This window comes from Exophiala dermatitidis (assembly GCF_000230625.1).
Source record: "Exophiala dermatitidis NIH/UT8656 unplaced genomic scaffold supercont1.3, whole genome shotgun sequence".
Taxonomy (NCBI): Eukaryota; Fungi; Ascomycota; class Eurotiomycetes; order Chaetothyriales; family Herpotrichiellaceae; genus Exophiala; species Exophiala dermatitidis.
The window spans coordinates 3,144,793-3,167,277 of NW_008751648.1; the positions used below are offsets into that span (position 1 = coordinate 3,144,793).

Below are 22,485 nucleotides of genomic sequence, written 5' to 3' on the forward strand. Positions count from 1 at the left end.
ATCGCTGAGACTCGGCCAATCACCGCCTATACAATTGCAGCTTACGGACAACGTGCACACCAAGGGCACCACCTAGGCATGAACCTGCATTTTCTGGCGGGTCGCTGCATGCGATCGTCACTGAGAGCTGCTGGGTTTCCGTCCCAATTCGGGCAGCCAGCCCTCCAGTCGCCGTATCTCTCTTTTTCTCGCCTTGTCGAAGCGACGCACGTTTCTCAATGACAGGCGAGAATTGGTGCCACGAGCAGGGTGTGACGGAGTTACTCCAGCTTCATGCCTCGTTCCTGTGTCCACCGACGCCATGGGTCCTCGAAGTCCGGTGGGATCATGCATGATGACCCGACAAGGGCTTCTCTCAGCTCGTTGACCTGTTCAAGGCAAGATTTTTTCAGGTTATGGCGATGATGAGCTCCACTGGACGGAATGGCAAGAGCATGTGCTCGAACTGTGATGTATAGGTCTGGGAAGAGAGAGCACGACCGACGTTCGAGCATCCCCCTCGAATTCCAAGTTCTTCTTCTTCCTCTTCCTCTTCATCATCATCAAAGTCACTCTTCCCTTGAGACCTGTTGACTGCTCCCACCAGACAGCCAAAACAAGCTTTGTCTTTTGTGCACTCTTTCCTTAGGCAGAACAGGTTTCGTTTATCCCAAGATCAAAATGTGGGATAGCTTCGAGGACGCCAACGCCATGGCCGCCATGGTCAACTTCTTCCGGCCGAACAAATACGCATCACTGCCCATCACCGATGCCGAGAAGGCAGCGGCACACGCACCGTCCAAGAACTCGCTGACCTCAATCGCCGAAGAGTCGGCCTCAGAGACGAGCAGTCAGCCGTCCGAAGACACGGCGTGCGATCAAAACGACCTGCAAAATGCTCTACTTGGAGGCGACAAGACCAGCAACAGCAACAACTCCATCAACGCCCGCATCGTGTCAGATGCCATCATCGGGCTCTCCGACGGACTTACCGTCCCATTTGCCCTGACCGCGGGTCTGTCCGCGCTCGGCAACACCAAAGTCGTGGTGTTCGGCGGCCTAGCGGAGCTGATTGCAGGCGCCATTTCCATGGGGCTGGGCGGCTACCTGGGCGCGAAGAGCGAGGAGGCAGCATACAAGGCCACCTACCGCTCGACGCAGAGCAACGTCCTAGAGAGCAGCAGTGATCTGTCGTCACAAATCACCAACATCTTCGCGCCTTACCATCTCCCGCCATCCACGCTCAAGGACTTTACGAATCAGCTCATCACCTCGAACAGTCCCGAGACGGTGGTTGATTTCCTCATGCGTTTCGAGGATGGTACCCCTGAACCTGCTGCCAGCCGGGCCGTAGTGTGTGCCCTTACCATTGCGACGGGCTACTTTGCAGGCGGCTTCGTGCCTCTGATCCCCTACTTCTTCGCACACAACGTGACCGAGGGTCTGATCTGGAGCATTGGGATCATGATCTTGGCTCTGTTTGCGTTTGGATATGTCAAGACTGCTTTGGTGGATGGTTGGTCTGGTTGGAGATGCGTGCGCGGCAACTTGGTGGGCGCCGGTCAGATGGTGCTGGTGGGTGGTGCCGCGGCTGGTTGTGCCATGGGCGTAGTGAGATTGTTCAACAACTTTATAGATCTGTGATGATGAACCGAGGGATTTGGGATTCTGTCTTTGATGGCGTAAAGGAGGGTTGAAATTGGAGTTTAGCGGATATAAAGTAGCCTGGGTACTGTGGAAATGTGAACGAGCTCTTTTTTGACGAAAATGAAGTCTTCTGCTTTCTTTCAATGATTGGGCACGTGAGCTTAGATATTGTACAACGGTTACCATACCACGGGGTCCAATAGCTAAAACCGCCGAAGTTGAACTTCAGCATGGCATCATCCCAAGACAATTACAATCAATTAACCCTGCGAGATCATGGATGAGTTGGTACTTACGGTACCTGGTAGTAATTCGTGGAGTGACCGAGGGCAGGCTAACCAAAACCGGAAATGGACGCGTGTGCTGCAGGACATCTAAATAATAAAAGGCACTTTACGAGCGGAATCTGAGAGGCAACAAGTTGTGAGGTTTGACCAGTCTTCATATTATTTTCCTATCACGTGGGTTTTTGTAACCCGCAGGCTGCTAACCAGCCAAGCTCAGCTACAGATATACTATGGGAACATTGCGGACCGAATAATCCATTCCCCTGACTGTGTACAGTGCAGATTTACTCGAAGAAAGCTCGGAAGAAGTCGACCAAGCCAGCACGTTTCCCCGGAGGAGCCTTTGTGGTATTATGAGGGACATCGACACCAGACGCCGGGTCATAGGGGTACGGGCTGCTGTAGTTGTAAGTCGGGGCCTGACCCTTGATAGTGTCAACAACAGACTTGAGGACACCCTTTCCGTTTGCGCATTTGGACGAGTTTGTAGGCACAGGCCAAGTTGGAATATACTTCTTCGTGGACAAGGGACCCGGGTAAGAGGCGTTGTAGAAGATAGCCTCGTCATTGAGATCGACAGCGGCGTTCTTGTAGCCGGTCTTGTTGGCGACGAGCTCGAAGACGTTGGCGCTGCAGTCCCAACGGCCCAGAGACGGCAATCCCCAGTTCTGCGAAACCGACGCAATGGTGGAGTAGTGGTTGTAGAAGGTTGCGTCGGTGGTTCCGCGTAGCTCCTTGGGCACGGCGCCGCCGATCAGGACGGAAAAGATCTTGTTCTGCACGCCGTAGGTCTCGTTCTCGTCAAAGGTCAGTAATACAAGAGTGTCGTTCATGAAGTAGTCGTCTTTCAGCAGAGGCTCGAGCCAGTTGCGCTCCCAGCGGCCCCCGAAGGTGATGTTGGTGTCGTGGGCATCGTTGGTCATGTTGGGCGTGATGAAGGCCCATTGCGGAAGCTTGTGGTTCTTGAGGTCGTTGTCGAAGTCGTCAAATGACTTGATCAGCTTGAGTCGTGTGTCGTTGTTGGTGACGGACTGGTATAGGATCAGGGGGTTGTGCTTGCGCACGTAGTCGTCGTGGAAGGTCTTTTGGTTCGAGTAGTTGTAGCCCTGGAACCCGGCGTACGGAATGTGTTCTTGGTACTCGGCCCATGTGATCCCCTTGGTTTCTAGCAAGTCGACTACCGTCTTGACGTCTTCGGGGATCGAGTGGAAGTCGTCGCTGTCCATGCCGAAGTTGTCACCGCCGGCCGCGGCGCAGTAGTTGGGCTCAGAGGGGTGGGTTGTTGCCCAGTAGTTGCTGAGTGTGATTCCTTGCTCAGCGAGCCATGCTTGGTTCGGGTCGCCGGCCGCCGTGGCAAAGTCGATGTTCTCCAGCCAGATCTGGTAGAATCGGCTGAATGCAAGGCCCTTGACATTGCTGGTGGGCGAAAGCGGTGTGGCTGATGCCGCGGCCGCTGAGATCTGGCTGGCGGACGGCTCGATGGTTGATACCGGTGGAGGAGAGGCATAGGATGTTGTTGGCGCACCATATGCCATTTGGCACACGGCCAGGAGGAGACCAGCAGTCTTCATCATCTTGAAAGAAATTATTGAGGGTTTGAAGGCTGGGGGGTTCCTCTACTATCCGGATGCCTCACTCTGTCTGGAGATAATCCCGGTCACTCCAGAGGACACACCGGCCTTTTATGGTTTGTGCCCCGAGACACAGCGGAGTGTGGTAATGTCCGGCACTCGCTCGCTCGTTTTTTCTCTTGCTGCGAAGATGGTCATGAGCGTGCCTGTTTCTTTGGACGAGATTTGTCGATTGAAGAACCTGTTTTCTGGATCCCATGTCATATTGAGCTAATGGATTTTTTGTCAATGGTCTTGCCTCTTGCTGCAGTGGTGCATTGGGATGTCGGCCCGACGTCACAGGGACAAGGGTCAAGCTTTCCCACAGCTGAAGCCGCATGGAGAAGCTAATGCAGCTGTGTGGGGATGCGGATCTGGACGCTAAAATTTAGTATGCGGGAGCTAAAATTTTAACTCGTCTAACTCAGCACTGGCCAAGTATCAGCCATTCAGGGTCAGTGTAATCGCACGTGTCAGAAACCGCAAGGCTGCTGCGAACCACCTTCCAACCTCGTCTGGTAATGTCCAGACTAGAGGGTCGGGTTTTCAATAGATCCTACCTGACTGGAGCTTCTGCGTAGAGGTTTGTGGCAAGGCAACTTTGTGGCCTCACTTGTATACATTTTGATCCACCAATGGACCATCGGGCTCTTCAAGTCCAGCTCGGAGACATGCCGTGTTCCGAGAAGAAATCCAGCTCAGTCGTCTTGTTGAGTAGTTCTCAGAGCGAGACCAGCTGAGGTCAGAGAGGTGAGCAAGCGGAGACTTCCGGAGTGAAGGTGCAATTGCAAAGGTGGCAAGGGACAGACGGTGTCGCCGAAGAGTCACGGGAATGAGTACCAGCTCGAAGCCAGAGGGACTGTCCCACAATGGAAACTCAAACTCCGGAAGCTCTTCTTGAATCGACATGGCAGCTGTGCAATGTCTTCGGAGACTTGCAATAATGATGGAGCCGACAAATCTGTCACCAGGCTCCAGGGAAACAGTTTGGAAGTCTAATGGTTAGTTCCACGACCTGCCTTGCTCCTTGCTCGTCATCGGCTTTTGAAAGCTCGTCTTGGTTTTTTCATGCGGGCTTCTCGCTGTCTGTGTCTGGCGGTGATGATGCATAACTGGACGGGAATGTCCATGAATTGAAGAAAGTTTTCATTTGGTGTAGAGCAGAAGAGGCAGTCGAAGACAGGTTACGCCTTTGTGAGGCGATGCCATCCAAGTTAACGCGATTCGAGAAAACGCCGAGTCCGCTTGGAGACTGTTCATGGCAAAAGCTCCAGCGACACCCCAGAGCTTCAGGCTCTGGCCATGCCCCGTCTCTCGAAGTTAGCACCAGCTGCTGGGTGAGTTGTCTTGGTTGAAGAATGTTAGCAGCCCGTCGGTGTAGAGATATGACTTGGCCTGGGCGCTTTGTGTGAAGCTCCCAAAGCAGATTAGTCAGGGGTCTACGAGGTACCTGTGTTAGTCAGCGGTGTCAAGCTCCACTGATTGGGTGACTGACACGGTGCCTGTGGCTCCTGCACTGACAGTGCGTCACGGTTCCGGTTTCACGACGGAGATCAAAATCACCCCAGATTTCGATTCTGATGCTGCGAAGTGCAATTCAATTCAATTCAGTCCAGTCCAGTCCAGTTCAGTTTGTTTGTCCCCGGATCCGTTTGTGTTGCAGGCGTCCGCCCTTCCTTTCAGTCGTGTTTGTCACCGCCATTCATTTCGCACTCCAAGTCATTCCTTCACTGAGTTCTCGTTCCGTGACCGTTTGTTTTCCTTCCCTCCCGAGGACGCATGTACAAAATACAGTAGCCTCCTTCCCAACTGTACCACCGTTCGACTGCCTCCTTTCTATTTACAGAAATACCCACCGTCAACATGCGATTCCAGACCATCTTCACTATTGCTCTCGCGGCAGCGCCTGTCGCAGTATCGGCTGGAGGAATCTTGGGGTTCGCCGTGGGAAACACCAACCCTGATGGGACTTGCAAGACGCAGGACGACTTCAAGGCCGATTTTGATGCGATCCAAGGAAATTCCCGAGCGCAGGTTGTTCGGACCTACTCGTCCTCCGACCAGTACGGCAACCCATGCAATACACCGTCCGAGATCTTGGCTGCCGCCAAAGAGACAAAGATAAAGGTCTTGCTAGGCATGTGGTGAGTTGGTTCACCTCCGGGTGCGGCGAAGCGCCTGTGATGGACCTATACTGACTGTCTGCATTCATATATAGGCCTGATGCAGGCGCATACGAAAAGGAAAAGGCAGCCATCGACAAGGCCAATCCCACTTCGTTCGGAGACACTCTGTTCGGCATCACCGTGGGCTCCGAGGGCATATACCGCGGTACTTACAACGTCGAGGAGCTCTTGGGTTGGATCCAACAGATGAAGCAGGCCTATCCTAAAGCTGCCATCGGGACCGCGGATAGCTGGAACTCTTGGGCCAACGGGACCATGGACTCCATAATCACTGGCGGCGTCGACTTGATGTAAGTCATGTCCCCTACTACGAACGAGCGTGAGGAGACTCTTCTCGTCCAAACGACTCAACACATGCTAACCTTACTTTGATTACCCGAAACATAGTCTCGCCAACGGGTTCGCTTACTGGCAGTACCAACCACTTTCGAATGCCACCAAGACATACTTTGACGACATGGCCCAAGCACTCAGCCACGTCCAGCACCTGACTGGCGGTCTGGACAAAATCCACTTCATGAATGGAGGTGAGTCATTGTTTGATTCTAACCAGCTGTCGAGCGAGGTCGTCCCTGACATTACTTGTGTCAAACAGAAACAGGTTGGCCTGGCACCGGCGGTACGGACGCAGGCGCCGCAAAGGCCGGCGACCAAAACATGAAGACGTACTGGAAATCCGCGGTCTGCGGTCTCCTCGACTGGGGCATCGATCTCTTCTGGTTCGAAGCATTCGACGAGCCCAACAAGGCCGACGCCATCGGCGACAATGGCCAAAAGGCCAGTGAAAAGTATTGGGGCGCTTTCACCTCGGGCCGAGCGCCAAAATTCGATATGTCCTGCTAGGTTGAACAGACTATCACATCCGTGGCTTGATGGCGGCCACAAAGCGGACGCCACTAAGGCTCCTTTTTAACTGAAAAGCATTTCTTCATGGGACAACGTCACTTCCTTGTCGTCGTTCTCCCCGGCACGGCGTTACGGAATGGGAGTGCAAGCGGGAGTCTAGGAGTCTGAATCGCTCCCTGCATACATTACGTACTGGGTTGAACTGTTGAACTTAAGGGGTTGTAGCTGGGCCGGATCTGATAGACCGCATCATAGTGCTCACATTGAAATAAGAAATGCGAGTCCGATGGTTCACATCAAAAGCTTCAAGTTGCTCCCTCCCTTAGGATTGGTAGATACCAGTACCAGTATTGGTACCGAGAACTTTTTGAAGATCCGACCAATTTCCGCTTTCCGGTGTCTCTTCTCTTTGTCCGCTTCTGCCGAATAGCACACCTACTGTACAACTGTACATGAACAAGAACACCTGCAATTAAGAGATTGCGACAGTGCTTTTTTCTTTCTTTGTAAATTATATATAGTGAAACTACCCACCCAGGTACATGACATGCATGCGCCGGCCTTGGATCTGAAGTCGTCAACTTGAGCGCCTAAGATGAAAAAAACGGCCAAGATTAAATATGGCACTGCCATACAGGACATTGTACATACAGCGCCGAGTCTGTCCCTTTAGTCCCTGCCTAGGTAGGTATGATAGGCGCAACGGCGCAAAATGACCACACAGCCACCACACAACCGCTTACTTGGCACATACACGACTGGTATCAGGATCCGGATCCTTATCCCCCCTTTTCGCTGCCAAATCGCATCTCGCTATTGCAACGACACTCCGAGTAATATTTATTAATCATCCCTCCTCCCCTCCTGGACCAAATCAACCTTCTTAACCGGATGCAACAACATTCCCGGCAAGCACATTCTGCCCTCTCCCGCCAATTCATCCTGTTCCCCACCATCATTATGGATCTTCATCCCGAGCCAACGATGCCACAACACCTCCGGGAACCCCGCATTATAATACCAAGTCGTACCGCGGAAATTATGTTCACGGTCCCCAAAGACACTAGTTCTCGCACCACCAGTGGCGCCATTGCGCCCCCCATTAAACACGGCCTGCAGGTAATTCGTCGGCCATTTGCGATCAATGTATTCCGGGTGCGGGGCATAGACTGCTTTCAGGCCATGGTGAAGGGCACAGCTGGCAGGCCACATTTCGCTGAACATGGTGTGTTTGTTGAACGCGGTTTCGCGGTGCATAACTGACAATAATCTCTTGCTGAGGCGACTGGCTGTGATGATGGCCGTGCGGCGTGGAGGGCGGCCTCGCGTGATGTTGTAGCCTGTCGTGTCATCTCGAAGAAGCCAGGTTGTGCCTTCGGGGTCGAAAAGTGGGTTGAATACTATCAGGTCGGCTTCTTCGCCTACGCCCCAGACGTATTTGTCCTTGTCGAACGAGGTCGGGGGTTTCGGGTCGTCTTCGAAGGCCACGTTGGGGTCGTCGAGTGGCCGTTCGGGGCCCCAGATTGGTTTGTCGCCTTGTTGTTTCATTCCTCCTCCTACTGCCACAGGAGATCCGCGGCCGCTCCCGCTACCGCTACCACCACCACCACCACCACCACTGTCCTGGCCTTGGCCTTGCTGCGATCCTTCATGCTCTGCTGCCGCCCGATTTAAACTGCTCCATAAATTGTTGGCGCTATTGGTCCCGTGCTCCGTTTGAATGCGCACCATTTGACTGAAATCTTCCCACGAGCCGTGTTCGGAAGGCACATAAAACCGGCCGTTGCGCTCCCAGAGCAGCTTGCGCGGTTGCGCCTTGGCCCATCTCGACACGCTGTCGAACAAATGGTACCAGTGGTGTGTGCTTCGGATGTCCATCTCCCAGTTCCAGAAGAAGTCGTATTCCGGGTGTCGGTGCGCAAAGTACTGCATTGGCATGAACGTGCTGCGATACACGCCGTGCACCGGCAGGTCACGCATCCACGTCTCTTCGAGTCCTCCATACATGAGGAGCATTTGCCGTTCTGACCATAGTGTCCCCATACCATGAAATTCTTCCGGCAGGGAATCGCGCAGGACTCTATCATAGGTCTCGTCGTCCGCCCAGATCGGGATGTCGTCGCTCTTGACCTGGATTAGGAAATGGACCACGTACTCTCCGCCCGTCAACATGGTCAACTCGGAAATGATTGATCTGATGTACATGACGTCTTCGATTGTATATGGATAATCCGACCATGTGCGGATCACGACGGCCGTCCGCGGTAGCTTCTCTGTCCCATTTTTCGGTGATGCAGCCTTCTCCTCTGCCACAGATGCGAATTCCGAAGGTGCTGCGAGTTCCGAAGGTTCTTCGAACTCTGAAGGTTCTGTCGATCCTGAAGATTTTGCAAATTCCAAATGTTCATCCCTTTTGGCCTTGGCGCCGATTTGCATTGAGCGGAGCCTCTCAGGGCGAGATTCTGGAAGCTCTTTGAAACGATGTTGATTTGCTGCCACACATCTCTGTTGAGCATCTGCCCATTGAACCTTCCGCCAATCCACCTCGGGGACCTCTTCCCAAACCAAATCGGCCCCTTCTCTTTCACCTTCTTGCTTCGCACCACTGCCGCCACGATTGATGCTGTAGCCCAGTCCATACGGGCCGAGTCGACCAAATCGATCATAACAAATGTCGCTCCTTAGACCAAGCAATTCGGCGGAGCCCATGACGGCATCAGGAAACCCTCTCGGAATACCTTCGTAGACTCTCACGGAGGGGATGGAAATGGTGTTCTTCGTATCCAAGAAGCAATCCACCTTTTGTCCATACTTTGCGACGTACTCCGGAGAGGTGTAATTGGGGTACGGATTGAATTTTATGCTGGCGGGCACAGCCCGTTTGGCCTTCGTATTCTCTTGATTTTCTTGTCTTTCTTCTTCCCTCTTTGCTTCTTCTTCATCCTTCACCTCGTCGGCAATATTAAAGCTGTCGTTGGGTAATTCGTCATCGTTCGCCGGGTATTCGGGGATATTCGAAGCCGCAGGGACTAATGCCCGGATGCCGCCATAGTATCTCTTGAGGAACGGAAAGCTCTCCCATGGCGGTGGCTTGGGTGTAATCTTTTGTTGCTCAATGGCAACTTTGACCTCCTTGTCCGCGTTCCAGCTTAATTGGACAAGCGAAAAGACGAATATGAGGAGGGTGGCGGCGACGCCCAAACACAGCCAGCGCATTATTGACCGCGGCATTCTTCCGAGATATGACGGCGAGGAGGATCGCTTGGAGGTGTAAGCGTTGTTAATCAACATCGGTTTGTAGGATGAAGAAGTATTTCGTGAGGATGCTACGGACGGATCTTCGTCGTTGTATGTTTCGTAACTGTGGTCATCTTCGCTGAGTCGTGTCCGCACAAAGGCTTCCTTTTCGATATCTGACTGTCCTCGACTTCGAATTCGTCCCATCGAGTTATCGGCGCCAATGCCTGTTGAGGCACGCCTTTGCCAACCCATTGTCACGAGGGCGGAGGCTGAACGAAGCCCCAGCACATCGTTGAATGTTGGCAGAGCGCGCAGGTACGTCTCATGCACGTACACACAAAGCACGAGAAAGAAAGAGATGGGATTGTTTGAGAACGGGCGATAACAAGCTCTTGCAGTATAATTGTGTACTAGTAGCAGGAGTAATAGACCGGAGGTAGGCTAAGTGGTCGGTGGCTTTCGGCGGGCAGAAAATTAGAGTTGGACGGTACCAAAATCACGACGAAATAGATTTTTGTGTCGTGCAAGGCTTGCTGAAGTCGAATACAGGGCTGGCAAGGACAGAATTCAGTCACGACAGGACAGGACATATGTACAGAGAGAAAACAAGATACCTTGGAAAGCAGACCGGCGCCTGCGCAACGCTGCTGAAAGGGAGGAGGTGGTGGAAGCCGCTCGTTGAGAGGCGTCGAGTCCCTGATCGCGCAGAACAACCAACAACCTTTGCGGCCACTCCACCGCCACCACCACGCCAGACAGGTTATCCACCAAATAAACAGGGGCTCGAGGCCCTCCACGTCCCCTTTGGCGGCCGCTGCCATACCTAGTAGCCAGGGCCCACAGCAGCATTGGTATATAATTTCCGTAGAGTTGGTGTGTATGCACTTTGAACTTATGGCGGTACTACTAAATGACACAATATATATCATTTAAAGTACTCGCCTATTCTTTACGATCCTTCCCTAAGCGATTATCTTCAAGTTCTCTCGTTAAACCCTAACCGAACTTGTGACCCTGTGGAAGGATTCGTGACACTTTTGTATAGCATCAGGCATTAAATACGTGAAATAGGCGGTGTAGTGGTAAATAAAATAACGCTAGGCGACTCATAGTATAGCTTTGTTTTAACGATCTTTTGAGGGGGCGATATTGTACCTAGGTTGTCACATCTGTTCCTCTGCTAACCATTCATAAGGTAGTGTCCCAAATTGGTCAACCACCTTATGACCATTACTTATTACCTAGGTACCTAGGTTGTTCAAGCATCTTATCTCGGCACTGGCGGCCAGCTACCAACCACTTGTTCTGACCGTATATAACAAATCATTGTGTTTCTCCCTTCAGTGTCTGACCCCATCACGCAAGTTTCACACCTGACTCCCATGCTGCTACCTACTAGACCTTTGCGTCAATAGTGTGGAACTACGATTCCACAATGCCAGACTCCACGATCGCAAGTTCACAAACACCGCGCAAGCTCACCCGCGCCACAGCTGCATGCGCTGTATGCAGGCAGAAAAAGGTCAAAGTATGTTGACCGCTCCCATGACCTACCACGCCTACCACCAACACTTGATCAGTGCTTTTTCAGGGAGGGCCAAACGGCCTGTTCGACTTGCCAGAAGGACAATTTGGAATGCATCATCTTGTCGGATGACCGGCGCAAAAAGTGAGAACACTGTTCCAACGTGAGCATCGGATTATTCTCATCGTGACAGTCCGCGATCTCAGGCCTACACTTATGTTCTCGAAGACCGCATTCGATATCTGGAGTCTTTCGTTCAACGAGTAGTGTATCAAAAGCCATCTCTGGAGCAGACGAGCACTGGCAGCCAGCACAAATCCTTCCCTATTCCGCACGAGCAAGCAGGGCCGCCGTTCCCACCAGCCGATGCCCTCTGGGAGAACCCCGTCGAGCGATCCAGGCAAAGCCGAGAATTCCCGCCCCTAGACCACCACCATGATGGCAATAGGACAAGCGATGCGGACGGCCCTGCTATGTCTACGAGCCTCTCACAGGAAGAGAAAGACCAGCTAGACGCCTACTGGTCGACATGTAACGCTGTTTTGCCTTTGGTGGTCCAGTCACTATTTGAAGCTGATCGAGCAGCACGCAGGTTGCGATATTACTCACGTACGCTTCAAGCCTGCATGATTGCGACAGGGGCCCTCTATGCTGCCGCCGATCCATCACGGCAACGTCATTTCCATAGGGTCGCCCGCAATTTCAGTATCGATGACTTCGCCCACGAATGCGTGGCAACCGTCCAAAGTTTCTTGTTGCTGGCGGACCTGGAATGCGCCATCGGTAATCTACAAAGGGCTAGGGCACATCATGGTAAGTGTAACTCATCTAGCCGTTTATACTCAAAATTCTCCTCCACTCGTACGAGGCAGTTGATCGATCGCCATTCCCACAATTGGTGCCAACAGTGTTTTCATTCGCTTCCCGCCAGCATGTTTACCCAACGAGACCTCGGCCCGCTAATGTCAAGCCGCTCGAGCAGTTGAAGCAGGGAAAATGTTGACTCGGATACTCGAGACAACGACCTCAGCCCAAGCCGACGAGGCTGTTTATCGCACAGTGATCTTCTACACAGTTACCTCACAGTACGTCAGTACGCTGGAACAATGCCGAGGCTTGGCTGATTCAAGCTAGGTTTTGGCATACCATTCCCAGCGCAACTCGTGTTCAACGCCGACCAGGATACCCAACATCGAATAATGACTCCGCGTTTCGAGAAGCTTTGGCTCATTGCGCACTTCTTTGTTCGGGCGCTCAGGCAAGACGCTCGGTTTGTGACAGTTGGATCGAATTTATTGGAATTGCCACGGCCGCAACGACCCTGGCACAGTCAAATTCCAGTACCGAATATGCGCCCGACCTCGAACGACTGGCCGGCGTGGACGCCGGCTGTCATCGTTGGTATTCTCGACTTTCGTGGGATTGGAGATGTCTATCTCAGAGCCGCCATCCACCTTCGGCCGAAGTGTTTGTCCTGCTGTAAGTGTGTACATCTGGGGGCGCTGATGTTGTCCACGAGCATGTCATCATGAGCGTCTCCGGAACATGAGTTATGCTAATTTTCACAGTATGTTTTACCACTCAACACTCATATGCTTGCATCGGAGAACTGCCGGCTACCACATGACCGTTGACAGAAGTACCGGCGGGTCGACTTGGTCCAAAGACATGTTGTCTTCCATCTCGCGAAATGCATGCTTGAAAAACTCCATCAGATTATCCGAAGTTATCACCGGATATGAACAGCATTATCAAGTAACCCACTTAGGTGTCCGGGCAGTCTACTTCGTTTTGGCGGCCTCAGCTGTTTTGGCGGATGAAATATATGCGGAAGGACTCAAGAGCGAACTTGAGATCGGACACCTCTCCGCCTTGTCAGATACCCTCACAGAGCTTTCAGGGAGCTTTCAGCTTGCCGAACGGCCTGCGAAGCTGCTCTCTAAGCTCGTCGGTATGGCACAATCAGGTTCTGGGCTGGACCCGGGTCCTGGTACGGATTTTCTGACTTATCTGATGGACTCGATTGGCGTGGATTGAGAAGTAAGGGTGCGAATTGAGCAGCTCGGGTAGCGAGATGGCCGTTCCCAAATCATTGGCAGTCGTCCTTTGCCGGTCTGCACCGGCTTTATGTAGGAATATGCTTCTCTGTCAAATTCCATGTCATGTGACCGTTGACGGCTTTTCGTCGCTGGACAGAGAAAGATCTACTGCACCAGCCACAAGATCAAGTATATACGAGTCTTCATCTTCGGTATGAGGCGTCTCCTCTGGCGACTGCGTCACCAGCTGCTCGAGATCAAGCCGAGCTCGTTTGGTGGCACGCACATGAGAACTTTCCTGGCTTGACGCCAGGGTTGCAACCCAACTCAGAAGCTGGTATGTGGGTTTGACACCGCAGAGACGTTCGGCCAAAGCGTTCAGTGATATCATGATCTCCGAACGCTGGCTTACGGTCAAGCAAGATGATTGCCCGCCGGTGGCATGCCAGTCTACCTCACAGACAGCAAGAGGCAAAGCGATCCAAGCGGTCCTGGTGATCGACGGAATCGTTAGCCAAGAGTGTTCAATGGTCGTGGTGCCAGACGAGGTACTCACACCGCAAGAGGGACGTGCTCGACTTTGCTTTCGGAGAAGATCTGATGGACCGTTTTGACCACCTTCGCAGACGCTTCCTTTACCTTGGTGGCGGCTAGGGTGCGGAAACGGACGCCGAGAGGACTTTCATGAAGGTTACATTTCAGGTATGGGCGGTAAAGAGCAGCGAAGAGTGAACTGTGTACTGTCAGTAATGCGAGCCACGGGCCGGGTGAGATGCATGCAGAATAAGGTGGACTTACAGGTTGACGAGCTGCGGGAAGCGCAACGGCACTCTGCTCATTTCTGCAGATTCCTTCACCATGGCAAATCCCAACTCCTGTTTGAATCTGGTTTTCCACTCCTTGAGCTGAGATTCATAGGCCGAACACTGCATCAACTCCTCCAACAGCAAGTCGTGGTTCGCGCTCGAGACATCACGCCATTCCCATTGGAACTTGCGGTTGGCGTGAAAAGTACCTATGCCACAAATCAGTGGAATAAGGTTGCACATCCAAATAAAAGCCGACATCATGACTCTCTTTGATTCAACACCCATGAATTGAGGACAGACGGCTTCGGCTCCGAAATCCGCGGTCGTGACTGGTCCCCAGCGAGACTCGATCTTGTGCAAGCGGTGTAGGCGCCGCAACCCGACGCTGACCAGGCGATCCCTGAGCACGCAGGACCACCAGATGATCTTCCGCCGAGAAAACATTGTTCCGCTGTCGAAGTCGGGATCCCCCAGTCTCGCTTGTCTGGCATGAAAGAAAGCCCGATGCACCCAGCGAGAGTTCACTTGGGTGTCGAGATCAAATGGACTCCAGTAACTGAGTAGTAGACAGGTGCACGTAAGCGTGGTCTGATTTGTATAGGTAGAACTGTTCTTGTACAGAGACTAGGGGAGCCCGATTAGTATCACAGGTTGTTCCCCCATCTTTAGCCCGTTCGGAAAAGGGGCGTACCTTGACGTGCTCCAGCAGCGCCTTCTGACCTGCAACGACGGTGGACGCCGAGCTCATCTCCAATGCTGAATTTCCCACGTGCTGTTCCATTGTGAGAAAGAAATGGCAACTTCAAGAGCCTGGGTGAGTCCAGCTTGTGAGGGAATAATACTAACCGCAAACGCGACGAACATCATTGCCAGGAAGAGCATCACATCAAACCTAGAAAATAAGTCCTCCTCTCGCTCGCATTCTCGATAAATCCGGGCGAATTCGAATTCGTCGACAATGGGACAGAGGGGGTGAACATGGCGAAAATACAACACCACGACCTCGTCCCGCAAAGCCCTTGGCAGTATTCGCCCCAATTCTTGGATCAGCGCTGGGGGAACGTCTGTAAGAATAGGGGGCTCTGATGGACCACGCTGATTTGTATAGAGATTGGGCAAGAACTCGTCGTAGGCGGAATCTAGTTGGTGATCGGCCCCACGAGCGAATTGATCCGATCCAGCAGAATCTTCCGACCTGGTTCTGCAAAGTGAAAGTGCCGTGCTCATATCAATCTCTGTAGATAAGTCGTCAGGGCTGCTGAGCGAACCTGGAGCTGCCACGAGACAGACGCACCGGGTTTCGAGAGCAAGGTCCTGCAGGCTCTTTCTGCCTCTGGATCTGACTCTAAACCTGACTCTTCTGAATCCTCCAAGGGAATCATGTCTGAAGCGATTGGAAAAGGTGACTGCCTCAGTCCGCTTTCTGGACCGTGGGTCTCGCGAAGCCGGTCAGCTGCGTTGGCGCAAAACCAGTCATCGTCAGGGACAGGGTCCCAATCGAACAAGCTATCTGGAAAGAGTTGATCTTGTCCAATGTCAGTCAATGCGCCAAACCCGGACGTCCAGCTTCGGGAGGTGGCCGATATGAGTGGGCAGAAGAAGAGAGTGTCCCTTACCAGACAACTGCGGAAGCGCTTCCATTGCAGGAATTAGTGGTTTGTCGCTGGTGATCCTGGTGGTCTGGACGGATCAGGATAGATAATCCCCGATGGACTTTTCACTTCCTTCGTGTGAACCGGGGGTGCTGTGAGGAGTGCACAAGTACCAACGGAGTAACTGTTGCTGCCTACTACCTTGGTAACCCTGTCGATAGTCACATGTGTGACACTTTTCGTTCGCGTCCGACAGCCAAATGGCCTTCATGAGCGCTCATAAATCATCATAGAATCAAGCATTCGCCTATCATTAGGTAGGTAGTCATGAGTGTTGCTACAGTACTACCTCCACTGCGCCTCCCGCGGGCCAACAACCTTCCCCCTCGACCGAGAGATGAATCTGGAGCTGTGTGCGGGGGAGGAAGGAGGCTTGGCTCCATAGATCGGACGCTCAGAGGATTGCCTACCCTAGCCTCCTCAGCCTAGGGAGCCTACCTTAGTGGGCCCTCGGGCCTCCTTAGGGAGGCTTACGCCCTGGAGAGCCTGCGCCTAAGGAGCCCACAAGCTTAGGTACAGTATAAACCCGGGGCCAGATTCATCAGTTGGGGGCCACCTGAGGTAGGTTGGGGGGAAAGAACACTAAATTGCGGACGATGATGATGAATTCATTTAGCGATCCAGCAGCCTAGAGGCGCAATGCGCTAATCTCCTAACTATGCTATTTGGGTCCTAGGCCCGAGGGGCTTCAGCTCTAGCGGCCTATGTCCCCGTCTGGGTTGCCAAACCGCTAAATTACTGTACATGTGATTGGGCTCAAGGATCAATTACGGGTGTACAGGCACATAGAGGGCCCCGGGGGGAAATGCGATCTTGCCCGCCTTCGCGCAAGTCTAAAATTCTAAGAGCCACAGACCCCCAATGACGGACATAGACTGACTTACCTAGGTACCATTAGCATAACTCCTGGGCCTACCTGGTTTGGGCACTGTCCTAACGAGTTCAAGAAATAGTATCATGCAAGAGGGCAAGAAGAATCATGGCCCGAGGACAGAATGCCACCGTGCTACGATATTGGGTGAAGGGTTGCCAGAGAGGTCGTAGCTGGTGCTGGACAAACTCCGCGTTTTGCTGGCCGTCCGGGGTCCCCACATTACAGTATACCTTCCACCCCGTGAACAACCAACGGAAAAGCATTAGCCGGAGGAATCTGTCGACCGAGGGACTCGGTCTCGGACATGCTGGAAGCTCTCTAACATGCTGGGCTTCCAGCATGTCCGATGTGTCTCGGTGCATCAAATGGTGATATAAACCGCTTGCAAGGACTTGATGAAACAACTTGAGAATGGGAACTCTCATCAGGACTTCGGACACGGCTGTAGCAGAATACTAGGCGCACTATCTATCACAAACATGGCGGCACTCAACAACAAAGCTCTTACCGGCGCAACAGGTCAAGGCAGGCTTGATGGCAAGGTCGCTTTGGTCACAGGCGGCAGCCTTGGGTTTGGAGCCGGTACTATCCCCTTTGTACATGCCTGAGATCTCGAGGCTCACATATAGCTCACAGCTATTATCAAGAAGTTCCAGACCGAAGGCGCCCGAGTGGTCGCAGTGGATATCAGTCCCACACTTACTCAAAGTGTGAGTGAGTCTTACCCTGACGGCAGCGTAGTAGCGGTGATTGGTGATGTGTCAAGGGTGGAAACATGGACCACGGCGCTCGACACCGCCTTGAGAAGGTTTGGCAAGCTTGACATCGTGGTCAATAATGCCGGCGTCATCTACGATAACACACCCAGTCATGAGGTCGAAGAAGCCGAATTCGACCGGCTGATGAGGATCAACGTCAAATCCTTGTTTTGGAGTTGCAAGATCATCGTGCCTTATCTCCAGGCCCGGGGAGAAGGTGGAAACTTTATCAATTTGTCAAGTACCGGTGCCTCACGACCACGGCCCGGGGTGACATGGTACTCGGCCAGCAAAGGTGCCGTCAGCATCATGACCAAGAGTCTGGGCGTGGAATACGCTCCTAACAAAATCCGATTCAATGCACTGCTCCCAGCATTGGGAGAAACAGCAATGTGAGTCGACCTGCATCCAAGGGTTTGGGGATACCTACGGCTTGCTAATCATCCGCATATCTATCTGTAGGCTACCTAAAGTCTTGGGCAAGGCAGACACCGCCGAGAACCGCGCACCCATCCTGGCTTCCATCCCCCTGGGCAGATTTACACAGGGAACCGATGTGGCCAACGCCGCATGCTTTCTTGCCAGCGACGAAGCCTGTTTCATCACTGGAGTCTGTATGGAGGTCGATGGCGGAAGATGTATATAGTTGGTTCGAGGCCAGAAATGTCTCGGTCCTCCGCGTCACAAGTCAGGATAGTTGTCAGAGGCAGAACGTGAGATTGTATATCTATCTACGTAGCTGCAAATCCACGGCTACAAAGGCGACAACACCGGATTTTTGAAATGTTTCTGGACCCAACTGGTCCGTAGGCGATGATGTGATCGGTACAAATCCTTTCTTGGAAGCCACAGCCACGATCCTTCATCGGACCTGTTCATTGACCAGGCTGTTCTGTAGAGGCATTGGCTTCGAGGACGGGAAGGAATTGTATATCATACTAGTAGTGAGCGCGCGATGAGCAACCAGGAAGCCTTAGGTGGCATTGCTGAACCATATCCTCGTCCGGCTCCTGTTTGCATGAAAACTACCTACATTCGAATGCTTTAAGCATCGTGCTTACCCCAAGATTGCAACTGGTATCGCCAGGTCTTCTATGATACTCAACTCTCTATTTGCGTACACTTGACGCCGGGCAAACTTGATATGGCAGTGTTGTAATTCTTGTATGGCGCAGTCGGCATCTAAGAAATGCATTACTCTGCTTCTGTTTCTCGTAAAGGCTTCTCCCGGGGCATTGCATCTAGTAACTGCCTGCCAACTCATAGCCTGCCCTTTGCCAGAACGTAGCCTCCATCAGTTGTTATTACGGCGCCATTGATATGCGCCGAGGCTCGAGATGACAGGAACACCACCAACCCAGCCACGTCTTCCGCAAGGCCAAGTCTCTTGTTTGGAGATTCGTGTGCCATTGTAGCCTGACCGCCTTCCAATTCCATCAAGCCCTTGGCCATTGTCGTAGGATAGAAGCCTGGTGCAATCGCATTGGTAATAACTCCGTTAGGACCTAAACCGACAGCAAGATTTTTGGCGAGATGGATTACAGCCGCTTTGGAGGCCGAGTATGCATACGTTGCATTCTCCCCTACCGTCCCGACACCCAGACCGGCAATGCTCGCCGTCACAATAACACGACTTGGATTGGTCGTTGTAGCCCTTGCCTTCAATAGAGGAGCGAATTTCTGGACAGTATAAAAGACACTCCTAACATTTAGGTCCATCACCTTCGAGAATGCTTCTTCGGGGTATGTCTCGAACGGAGCTCCCCACGACGTTCCAGCATTAGCGAAGAGGATATCGACGTGATCAGTGCTTCTCGCCACGTCGGCTGCCAGCCGTTCGATATCGGCGATCTTGGATGAATCCGCAGGCACCGAAACGGCGACCGCACCGGGACGTTTGTTGGGCAGCGCATTTAGGGCTGCTACTGCATCTGCACAGGCCTGAGCTTTGCGTGAGGTGATATAGACCTTGGAGCAGCCAGCCTGGAGAAGACTGGGATGCATGTTAATTGAGGTAGCTTAGGCTTGAGAGCGCCTACCCGGATGCCGCATTGAGGCCCAACCCCCTGCTCCCACCACTTACTACCGCCACCTTGCCCTCAAGACTAAAGATGCTATCGAACCTCTCCAGTTCGACATCTTGCTGAGCGCTCCCCATTTCGAAGTCCTGGCGCTCCAGGAGTGACGGGTTGGTAGTGACTCTTGCTCGGAAGGGAGAAGCAAAGGATTGGTTATGCGGCCAAACAGAAACACTACTGGAACGATTTTGAGGAGGATGTGCGGACTATCCGAGCCCATTCCTCACGAAAATGACGAGACCACAACATACTGTTAACCATATGGGAAGGCATCTCGACCGCCTCGGTTCGGGAGAAAATGTCCTGATCACAGCAGCCTTGTCGGAAATGCTGAAGTCCAGGTAGCCCACTATCCTGACTCCTGAATTTCGGCGCGTGGGGCCCCACGGGTACTCGCCGCCCACGCCGTCGGTCCACCAACTTGAAGTCAAGGTCTACCGCGGCATATCCTTCAAAATGCGTGTTCTACGTCGGATTTCCAGTCCCGAGCCGGTGTCCCACTGGAAGCGAGAAACCATCATGGCGAGCGATCAAATAAAAGATGAGTTGTTGAGTGCATGCTGAACTCTTTGCACCAATTCTATCATCTCTATCTCCGTCCAGGGCTACACATCTGCGAGCTGGAAAGTATGCCGCAAAAGTCGATTTTTTCCCTCTCTATCCCTCCCACAGACCTCCTCACGTATCTCTTCCCGCCCGATGCGACTCCTTCCGATCAGCCTCTCTACATTTCTGCTGATCAGCCTACCAGCCACTTCTTATCCCAAGCAGAGACGCTCGTATGGGTCAAACAACTCGCCCTCGGATTTCAGAAGCTTCTTGGGTTGACGGGTGACCGGAAAGAGTCGAACGTGGGCCCCACAATCATGATTCTCAGTCCGAACCATGTGTTTGTCCCCGTTGTGTATCTGGCTGCTATTGCAGCTGGAGGGATATTCTGTGGCTGTAGCGTCAGCTTTGGCGTCCGTGGTGAGTGTTGCACCTCTCTCTGGCAATGTGTTCCAGCTTCAATCTCAATATCAGAGCTGACTTGGCTTGCAGAAGTGACATACCAATTACAGAATGCCGCTGCCGAAGTTTTTCTTGTGCACCCCAAGTTCCTGGATGTTGCTCTTCAAGCTGCTCAAAATGCAGGTCTGTCTGGTGATAAGATTTTCCTACTCGACCAAGATCCACACCCACACGGTGGGAAACCCGATTTCCGTACCATTCTTGCCTCCAGAGAAGAGGCTCGACACTGGCAGTGGAAGAAATTGGACCAGGAACAAGCAAAGAATACCACTGCAGTCATCAACTACTCTTCAGGGTTCGTGTTGACATTCTGAAAACCCCGGTCATCTTCCTGAACACTGACCTGGATTACAGGACAACGGGCCTTCCGAAGGGCGTCCGCATCAGTCATACAAATTTGGTAGCGAATGTATCCCAGTCAATATTCATGCGGGATCTGGAACAGCCATACAGTCCATCCAACCGTCCACGGGAACGCTGGTTAGGATTTTTGCCTCTCTCTCACGCTTACGGCCAGCTATGGACGATTTTGGCTGCCATGAAGACACAGTCATCGGTCTATATCATGGGACAGTTCCAATACGTCAGGTTTCTGCAACACATCCAGACTCACAAAATCACGCACTTGCAGACCGCTCCGCCGGTCTTGGTGATGCTTGCCAAAAGGCCCGAAACAGAACAGTACGACATCAGTTCGTTACGCAACATTCTATCAGGAGCAGCGCCTCTCAGTCGAGAATTACAAAACGAGGTCACCTCCAAGTTAAACGGGGGAAACGTGGTCCAGACTTGGGGCATGACCGAGGTGACCTGCTCAGCTCTCCACATACCGGGCGGAAGGGACGATCGCAGTGGCAGTGTAGGCTACATTGATCCCAACTGCGAGATCAAGTTGCTGGACGATGCTGGGGTGGAGGTGGGCGTCGGCGAAAGAGGCGAGATCCACATTCGTGGGCCCAATGTTTGCCAGGGCTATTGGAGGAACGAAAAGGCCACTCGCGAACTATTCGACCAGGACGGGTTCATGCAGACAGGCGACATTGCCGTCAGGAATGAGGAGGGCCTCTATTGGATTGTGGACCGGAAAAAAGAGTTGATCAAGGTCAAGGGCTTGCAAGTGGCGCCTGCTGAGCTTGAAGCAGCGCTTTTAGAGCATGACGGCGTCGCCGACGCAGCGGTTGTTGGCGTCAAAATTGGGCCGCATGGAGACGAGGCGCCCAGAGCATATGTGGTGCTGAAAGAAAGAGTCAAGGGAAGCCTCACGCCAACCATTCTTGCACAGTGGCTGGACACGAGAGTGGCAAAGCATAAACGCCTGACTGGAGGGGTAGTCTTCGTCGATGAAGTGCCCAAGAGCCCGACCGGAAAGATCTTGCGAAAGGTGATAAGAGAGTGGGCAGCAAAGGAAGCACAGGTCTCGTCGAGTACCACAGCAAAGTTGTGAAAGGCCTTCAAGGAGGACAAAAACGATATGCTAAGAAATCTATCGGCACAGCCTAGGCCCCCATATAGATTAGATACCTTGTCTCGAATCGTCAAGACTAAGCAAACAACCTACTTACCAGGGCCCAGGTCCTCTTTGCCCGCTCACTAACGAGCGATCTGGCGATGACTGGGATCTTGTCAGCCGTGCTGAGAGTCTCGTGGGGAGACTGAGCAACCGACATCTCCTGGTGTGGTTTGAGGTTGACAGAGTAGATGGATAGAGGCCTTTCAGGCATCCAATTGACTGGATGTTAATGTCAGAAGCGTCGTGGAACAGGACCAGGCTTTCTTGGGGGAAGCGGCGAATCAGCGATGGCATTCGAGCTGCCACAGCACCGCGATGTCGATGCCCGGCGCCGAGGCTGTATACAGTGGGTGCCAATTGACCTACTAGTAGGTGGAGAATCTGGGGTCAAGATCCGAGCAGACCAGAAACTGAGACGGGGAGGCTCGGGGGCG

At 52.7% G+C, this 22,485-nt stretch overlaps 10 protein-coding genes across 12 annotated transcripts; 5 read left to right on the forward strand and 5 right to left on the reverse strand.

Moving 5' to 3' along the window:
* Window positions 1-11: 11 nt before the first annotated feature.
* Window positions 12-1,895, forward strand: HMPREF1120_04139 (uncharacterized protein). The gene has a single exon (XM_009158246.1). The coding sequence runs from the start codon at window positions 661-663 to the stop codon at window positions 1,621-1,623; it is 963 nt and encodes a 320-aa protein (XP_009156494.1). The 5' UTR covers window positions 12-660; the 3' UTR covers window positions 1,624-1,895.
* Window positions 1,896-2,047: 152 nt separating this feature from the next.
* On the reverse strand, window positions 2,048-4,880 carry HMPREF1120_04140 (acid phosphatase). Its single transcript, XM_009158247.1, has one exon. It carries the CDS (start codon window positions 3,485-3,487, stop codon window positions 2,198-2,200), a length of 1,290 nt encoding a protein of 429 aa, XP_009156495.1. The 5' UTR covers window positions 3,488-4,880; the 3' UTR covers window positions 2,048-2,197.
* On the forward strand, window positions 4,202-6,934 carry HMPREF1120_04141 (glucan 1,3-beta-glucosidase). The gene is made up of 4 exons (XM_009158248.1): window positions 4,202-5,667; window positions 5,742-5,999; window positions 6,097-6,236; window positions 6,305-6,934. Exons 1-4 carry the CDS (start codon window positions 5,387-5,389, stop codon window positions 6,550-6,552), a joined length of 927 nt encoding a protein of 308 aa, XP_009156496.1. The 5' UTR covers window positions 4,202-5,386; the 3' UTR covers window positions 6,553-6,934.
* Window positions 6,935-7,027: 93 nt separating this feature from the next.
* On the reverse strand, window positions 7,028-10,660 carry HMPREF1120_04142 (uncharacterized protein). The gene has a single exon (XM_009158249.1). It carries the CDS (start codon window positions 10,045-10,047, stop codon window positions 7,399-7,401), a length of 2,649 nt encoding a protein of 882 aa, XP_009156497.1. The 5' UTR covers window positions 10,048-10,660; the 3' UTR covers window positions 7,028-7,398.
* Window positions 10,661-10,998: 338 nt separating this feature from the next.
* HMPREF1120_04143 (uncharacterized protein) lies at window positions 10,999-15,078 on the forward strand. Its single transcript, XM_009158250.1, has 6 exons — window positions 10,999-11,323; window positions 11,376-11,464; window positions 11,514-12,133; window positions 12,303-12,405; window positions 12,455-12,799; window positions 12,889-15,078. Exons 1-6 carry the CDS (start codon window positions 11,231-11,233, stop codon window positions 13,355-13,357), a joined length of 1,719 nt encoding a protein of 572 aa, XP_009156498.1. The 5' UTR covers window positions 10,999-11,230; the 3' UTR covers window positions 13,358-15,078.
* Window positions 11,479-16,383, reverse strand: HMPREF1120_04144. Of its 2 annotated transcripts, XM_009158252.1 has the most exons (8): window positions 15,785-16,383; window positions 15,463-15,693; window positions 15,015-15,403; window positions 14,860-14,940; window positions 14,158-14,792; window positions 13,916-14,092; window positions 12,467-13,850; window positions 11,479-12,387 (listed from the first exon to the last, which is right to left on the reverse strand). In XM_009158252.1, exons 1-7 carry the CDS (start codon window positions 15,807-15,809, stop codon window positions 13,481-13,483), a joined length of 1,908 nt encoding a protein of 635 aa, XP_009156500.1. In that variant the 5' UTR covers window positions 15,810-16,383; the 3' UTR covers window positions 11,479-12,387; window positions 12,467-13,480. The 2 variants fall into 2 exon arrangements, with proteins under 2 accessions (XP_009156500.1, XP_009156499.1); XM_009158251.1 differs by having other exon boundaries at window positions 11,479-13,850.
* Window positions 16,384-16,725: 342 nt separating this feature from the next.
* On the forward strand, window positions 16,726-18,556 carry HMPREF1120_04145 (3-oxoacyl-[acyl-carrier protein] reductase). Its single transcript, XM_009158253.1, has 3 exons — window positions 16,726-17,276; window positions 17,331-17,844; window positions 17,915-18,556. Exons 1-3 carry the CDS (start codon window positions 17,090-17,092, stop codon window positions 18,096-18,098), a joined length of 885 nt encoding a protein of 294 aa, XP_009156501.1. The 5' UTR covers window positions 16,726-17,089; the 3' UTR covers window positions 18,099-18,556.
* HMPREF1120_04146 (gluconate 5-dehydrogenase) lies at window positions 18,369-19,845 on the reverse strand. The gene is made up of 2 exons (XM_009158254.1): window positions 19,492-19,845; window positions 18,369-19,445 (listed from the first exon to the last, which is right to left on the reverse strand). The coding sequence occupies exons 1-2, from the start codon at window positions 19,608-19,610 to the stop codon at window positions 18,713-18,715; spliced, it is 852 nt and encodes a 283-aa protein (XP_009156502.1). The 5' UTR covers window positions 19,611-19,845; the 3' UTR covers window positions 18,369-18,712.
* Window positions 19,593-22,305, forward strand: HMPREF1120_04147. Of its 2 annotated transcripts, XM_009158256.1 has the most exons (4): window positions 19,593-20,157; window positions 20,282-20,499; window positions 20,572-20,836; window positions 20,896-22,305. In XM_009158256.1, the coding sequence occupies exons 2-4, from the start codon at window positions 20,397-20,399 to the stop codon at window positions 21,983-21,985; spliced, it is 1,458 nt and encodes a 485-aa protein (XP_009156504.1). In that variant the 5' UTR covers window positions 19,593-20,157; window positions 20,282-20,396; the 3' UTR covers window positions 21,986-22,305. The 2 variants fall into 2 exon arrangements, with proteins under 2 accessions (XP_009156504.1, XP_009156503.1); XM_009158255.1 differs by having other exon boundaries at window positions 19,593-20,499.
* On the reverse strand, window positions 21,993-22,262 carry HMPREF1120_04148 (uncharacterized protein; the record flags this gene model as incomplete). Its single annotated transcript, XM_009158257.1, has 2 exons — window positions 21,993-22,037; window positions 22,104-22,262. 2 exons carry the CDS (start codon window positions 22,260-22,262, stop codon window positions 21,993-21,995), a joined length of 204 nt encoding a protein of 67 aa, XP_009156505.1.
* Window positions 22,306-22,485: the final 180 nt, after the last annotated feature.

Excerpts from the sequence above, each read along its gene's own strand:
- HMPREF1120_04140 (XM_009158247.1), bottom strand. The coding sequence starts at position 3,487 with ATGATGAAGACTGCTGGTCTCCTCCTGGCCGTGTGCCAAATGGCATAT.
- HMPREF1120_04141 (XM_009158248.1), top strand. The coding sequence starts at position 5,387 with ATGCGATTCCAGACCATCTTCACTATTGCTCTCGCGGCAGCGCCTGTC. Across the intron at positions 5,668-5,741 it reads AAGGTCTTGCTAGGCATGTG|GCCTGATGCAGGCGCATACG; the intron begins GTGAGTTGGTTC and ends ATTCATATATAG. Across the intron at positions 6,000-6,096 it reads ACTGGCGGCGTCGACTTGAT|TCTCGCCAACGGGTTCGCTT; the intron begins GTAAGTCATGTC and ends CCCGAAACATAG.
- HMPREF1120_04144 (XM_009158252.1), bottom strand. The coding sequence starts at position 15,809 with ATGGAAGCGCTTCCGCAGTTGTCTG. Across the intron at positions 15,694-15,784 it reads AGCGCTTCCGCAGTTGTCTG|ATCAACTCTTTCCAGATAGC; the intron begins GTAAGGGACACT and ends ACATTGGACAAG. Across the intron at positions 14,941-15,014 it reads TGATGTTCGTCGCGTTTGCG|CACGTGGGAAATTCAGCATT; the intron begins GTTAGTATTATT and ends ACAATGGAACAG.
- HMPREF1120_04145 (XM_009158253.1), top strand. The coding sequence starts at position 17,090 with ATGAAACAACTTGAGAATGGGAACTCTCATCAGGACTTCGGACACGGC. Across the intron at positions 17,277-17,330 it reads CAGCCTTGGGTTTGGAGCCG|CTATTATCAAGAAGTTCCAG; the intron begins GTACTATCCCCT and ends TATAGCTCACAG. Across the intron at positions 17,845-17,914 it reads GCATTGGGAGAAACAGCAAT|GCTACCTAAAGTCTTGGGCA; the intron begins GTGAGTCGACCT and ends ATCTATCTGTAG.
- HMPREF1120_04142 (XM_009158249.1), bottom strand. The coding sequence starts at position 10,047 with ATGGGTTGGCAAAGGCGTGCCTCAACAGGCATTGGCGCCGATAACTCG.
- HMPREF1120_04139 (XM_009158246.1), top strand. The coding sequence starts at position 661 with ATGTGGGATAGCTTCGAGGACGCCAACGCCATGGCCGCCATGGTCAAC.
- HMPREF1120_04143 (XM_009158250.1), top strand. The coding sequence starts at position 11,231 with ATGCCAGACTCCACGATCGCAAGTTCACAAACACCGCGCAAGCTCACC. Across the intron at positions 11,465-11,513 it reads TCGGATGACCGGCGCAAAAA|TCCGCGATCTCAGGCCTACA; the intron begins GTGAGAACACTG and ends TCATCGTGACAG. Across the intron at positions 12,134-12,302 it reads AAGGGCTAGGGCACATCATG|TTGAAGCAGGGAAAATGTTG; the intron begins GTAAGTGTAACT and ends CCGCTCGAGCAG.
- HMPREF1120_04146 (XM_009158254.1), bottom strand. The coding sequence starts at position 19,610 with ATGGGGAGCGCTCAGCAAGATGTCGAACTGGAGAGGTTCGATAGCATC. Across the intron at positions 19,446-19,491 it reads GGCCTCAATGCGGCATCCGG|TCTTCTCCAGGCTGGCTGCT; the intron begins GTAGGCGCTCTC and ends CATGCATCCCAG.
- HMPREF1120_04147 (XM_009158255.1), top strand. The coding sequence starts at position 20,088 with ATGCTGAACTCTTTGCACCAATTCTATCATCTCTATCTCCGTCCAGGG. Across the intron at positions 20,500-20,571 it reads CGTCAGCTTTGGCGTCCGTG|AAGTGACATACCAATTACAG; the intron begins GTGAGTGTTGCA and ends CTTGGCTTGCAG. Across the intron at positions 20,837-20,895 it reads GTCATCAACTACTCTTCAGG|GACAACGGGCCTTCCGAAGG; the intron begins GTTCGTGTTGAC and ends CCTGGATTACAG.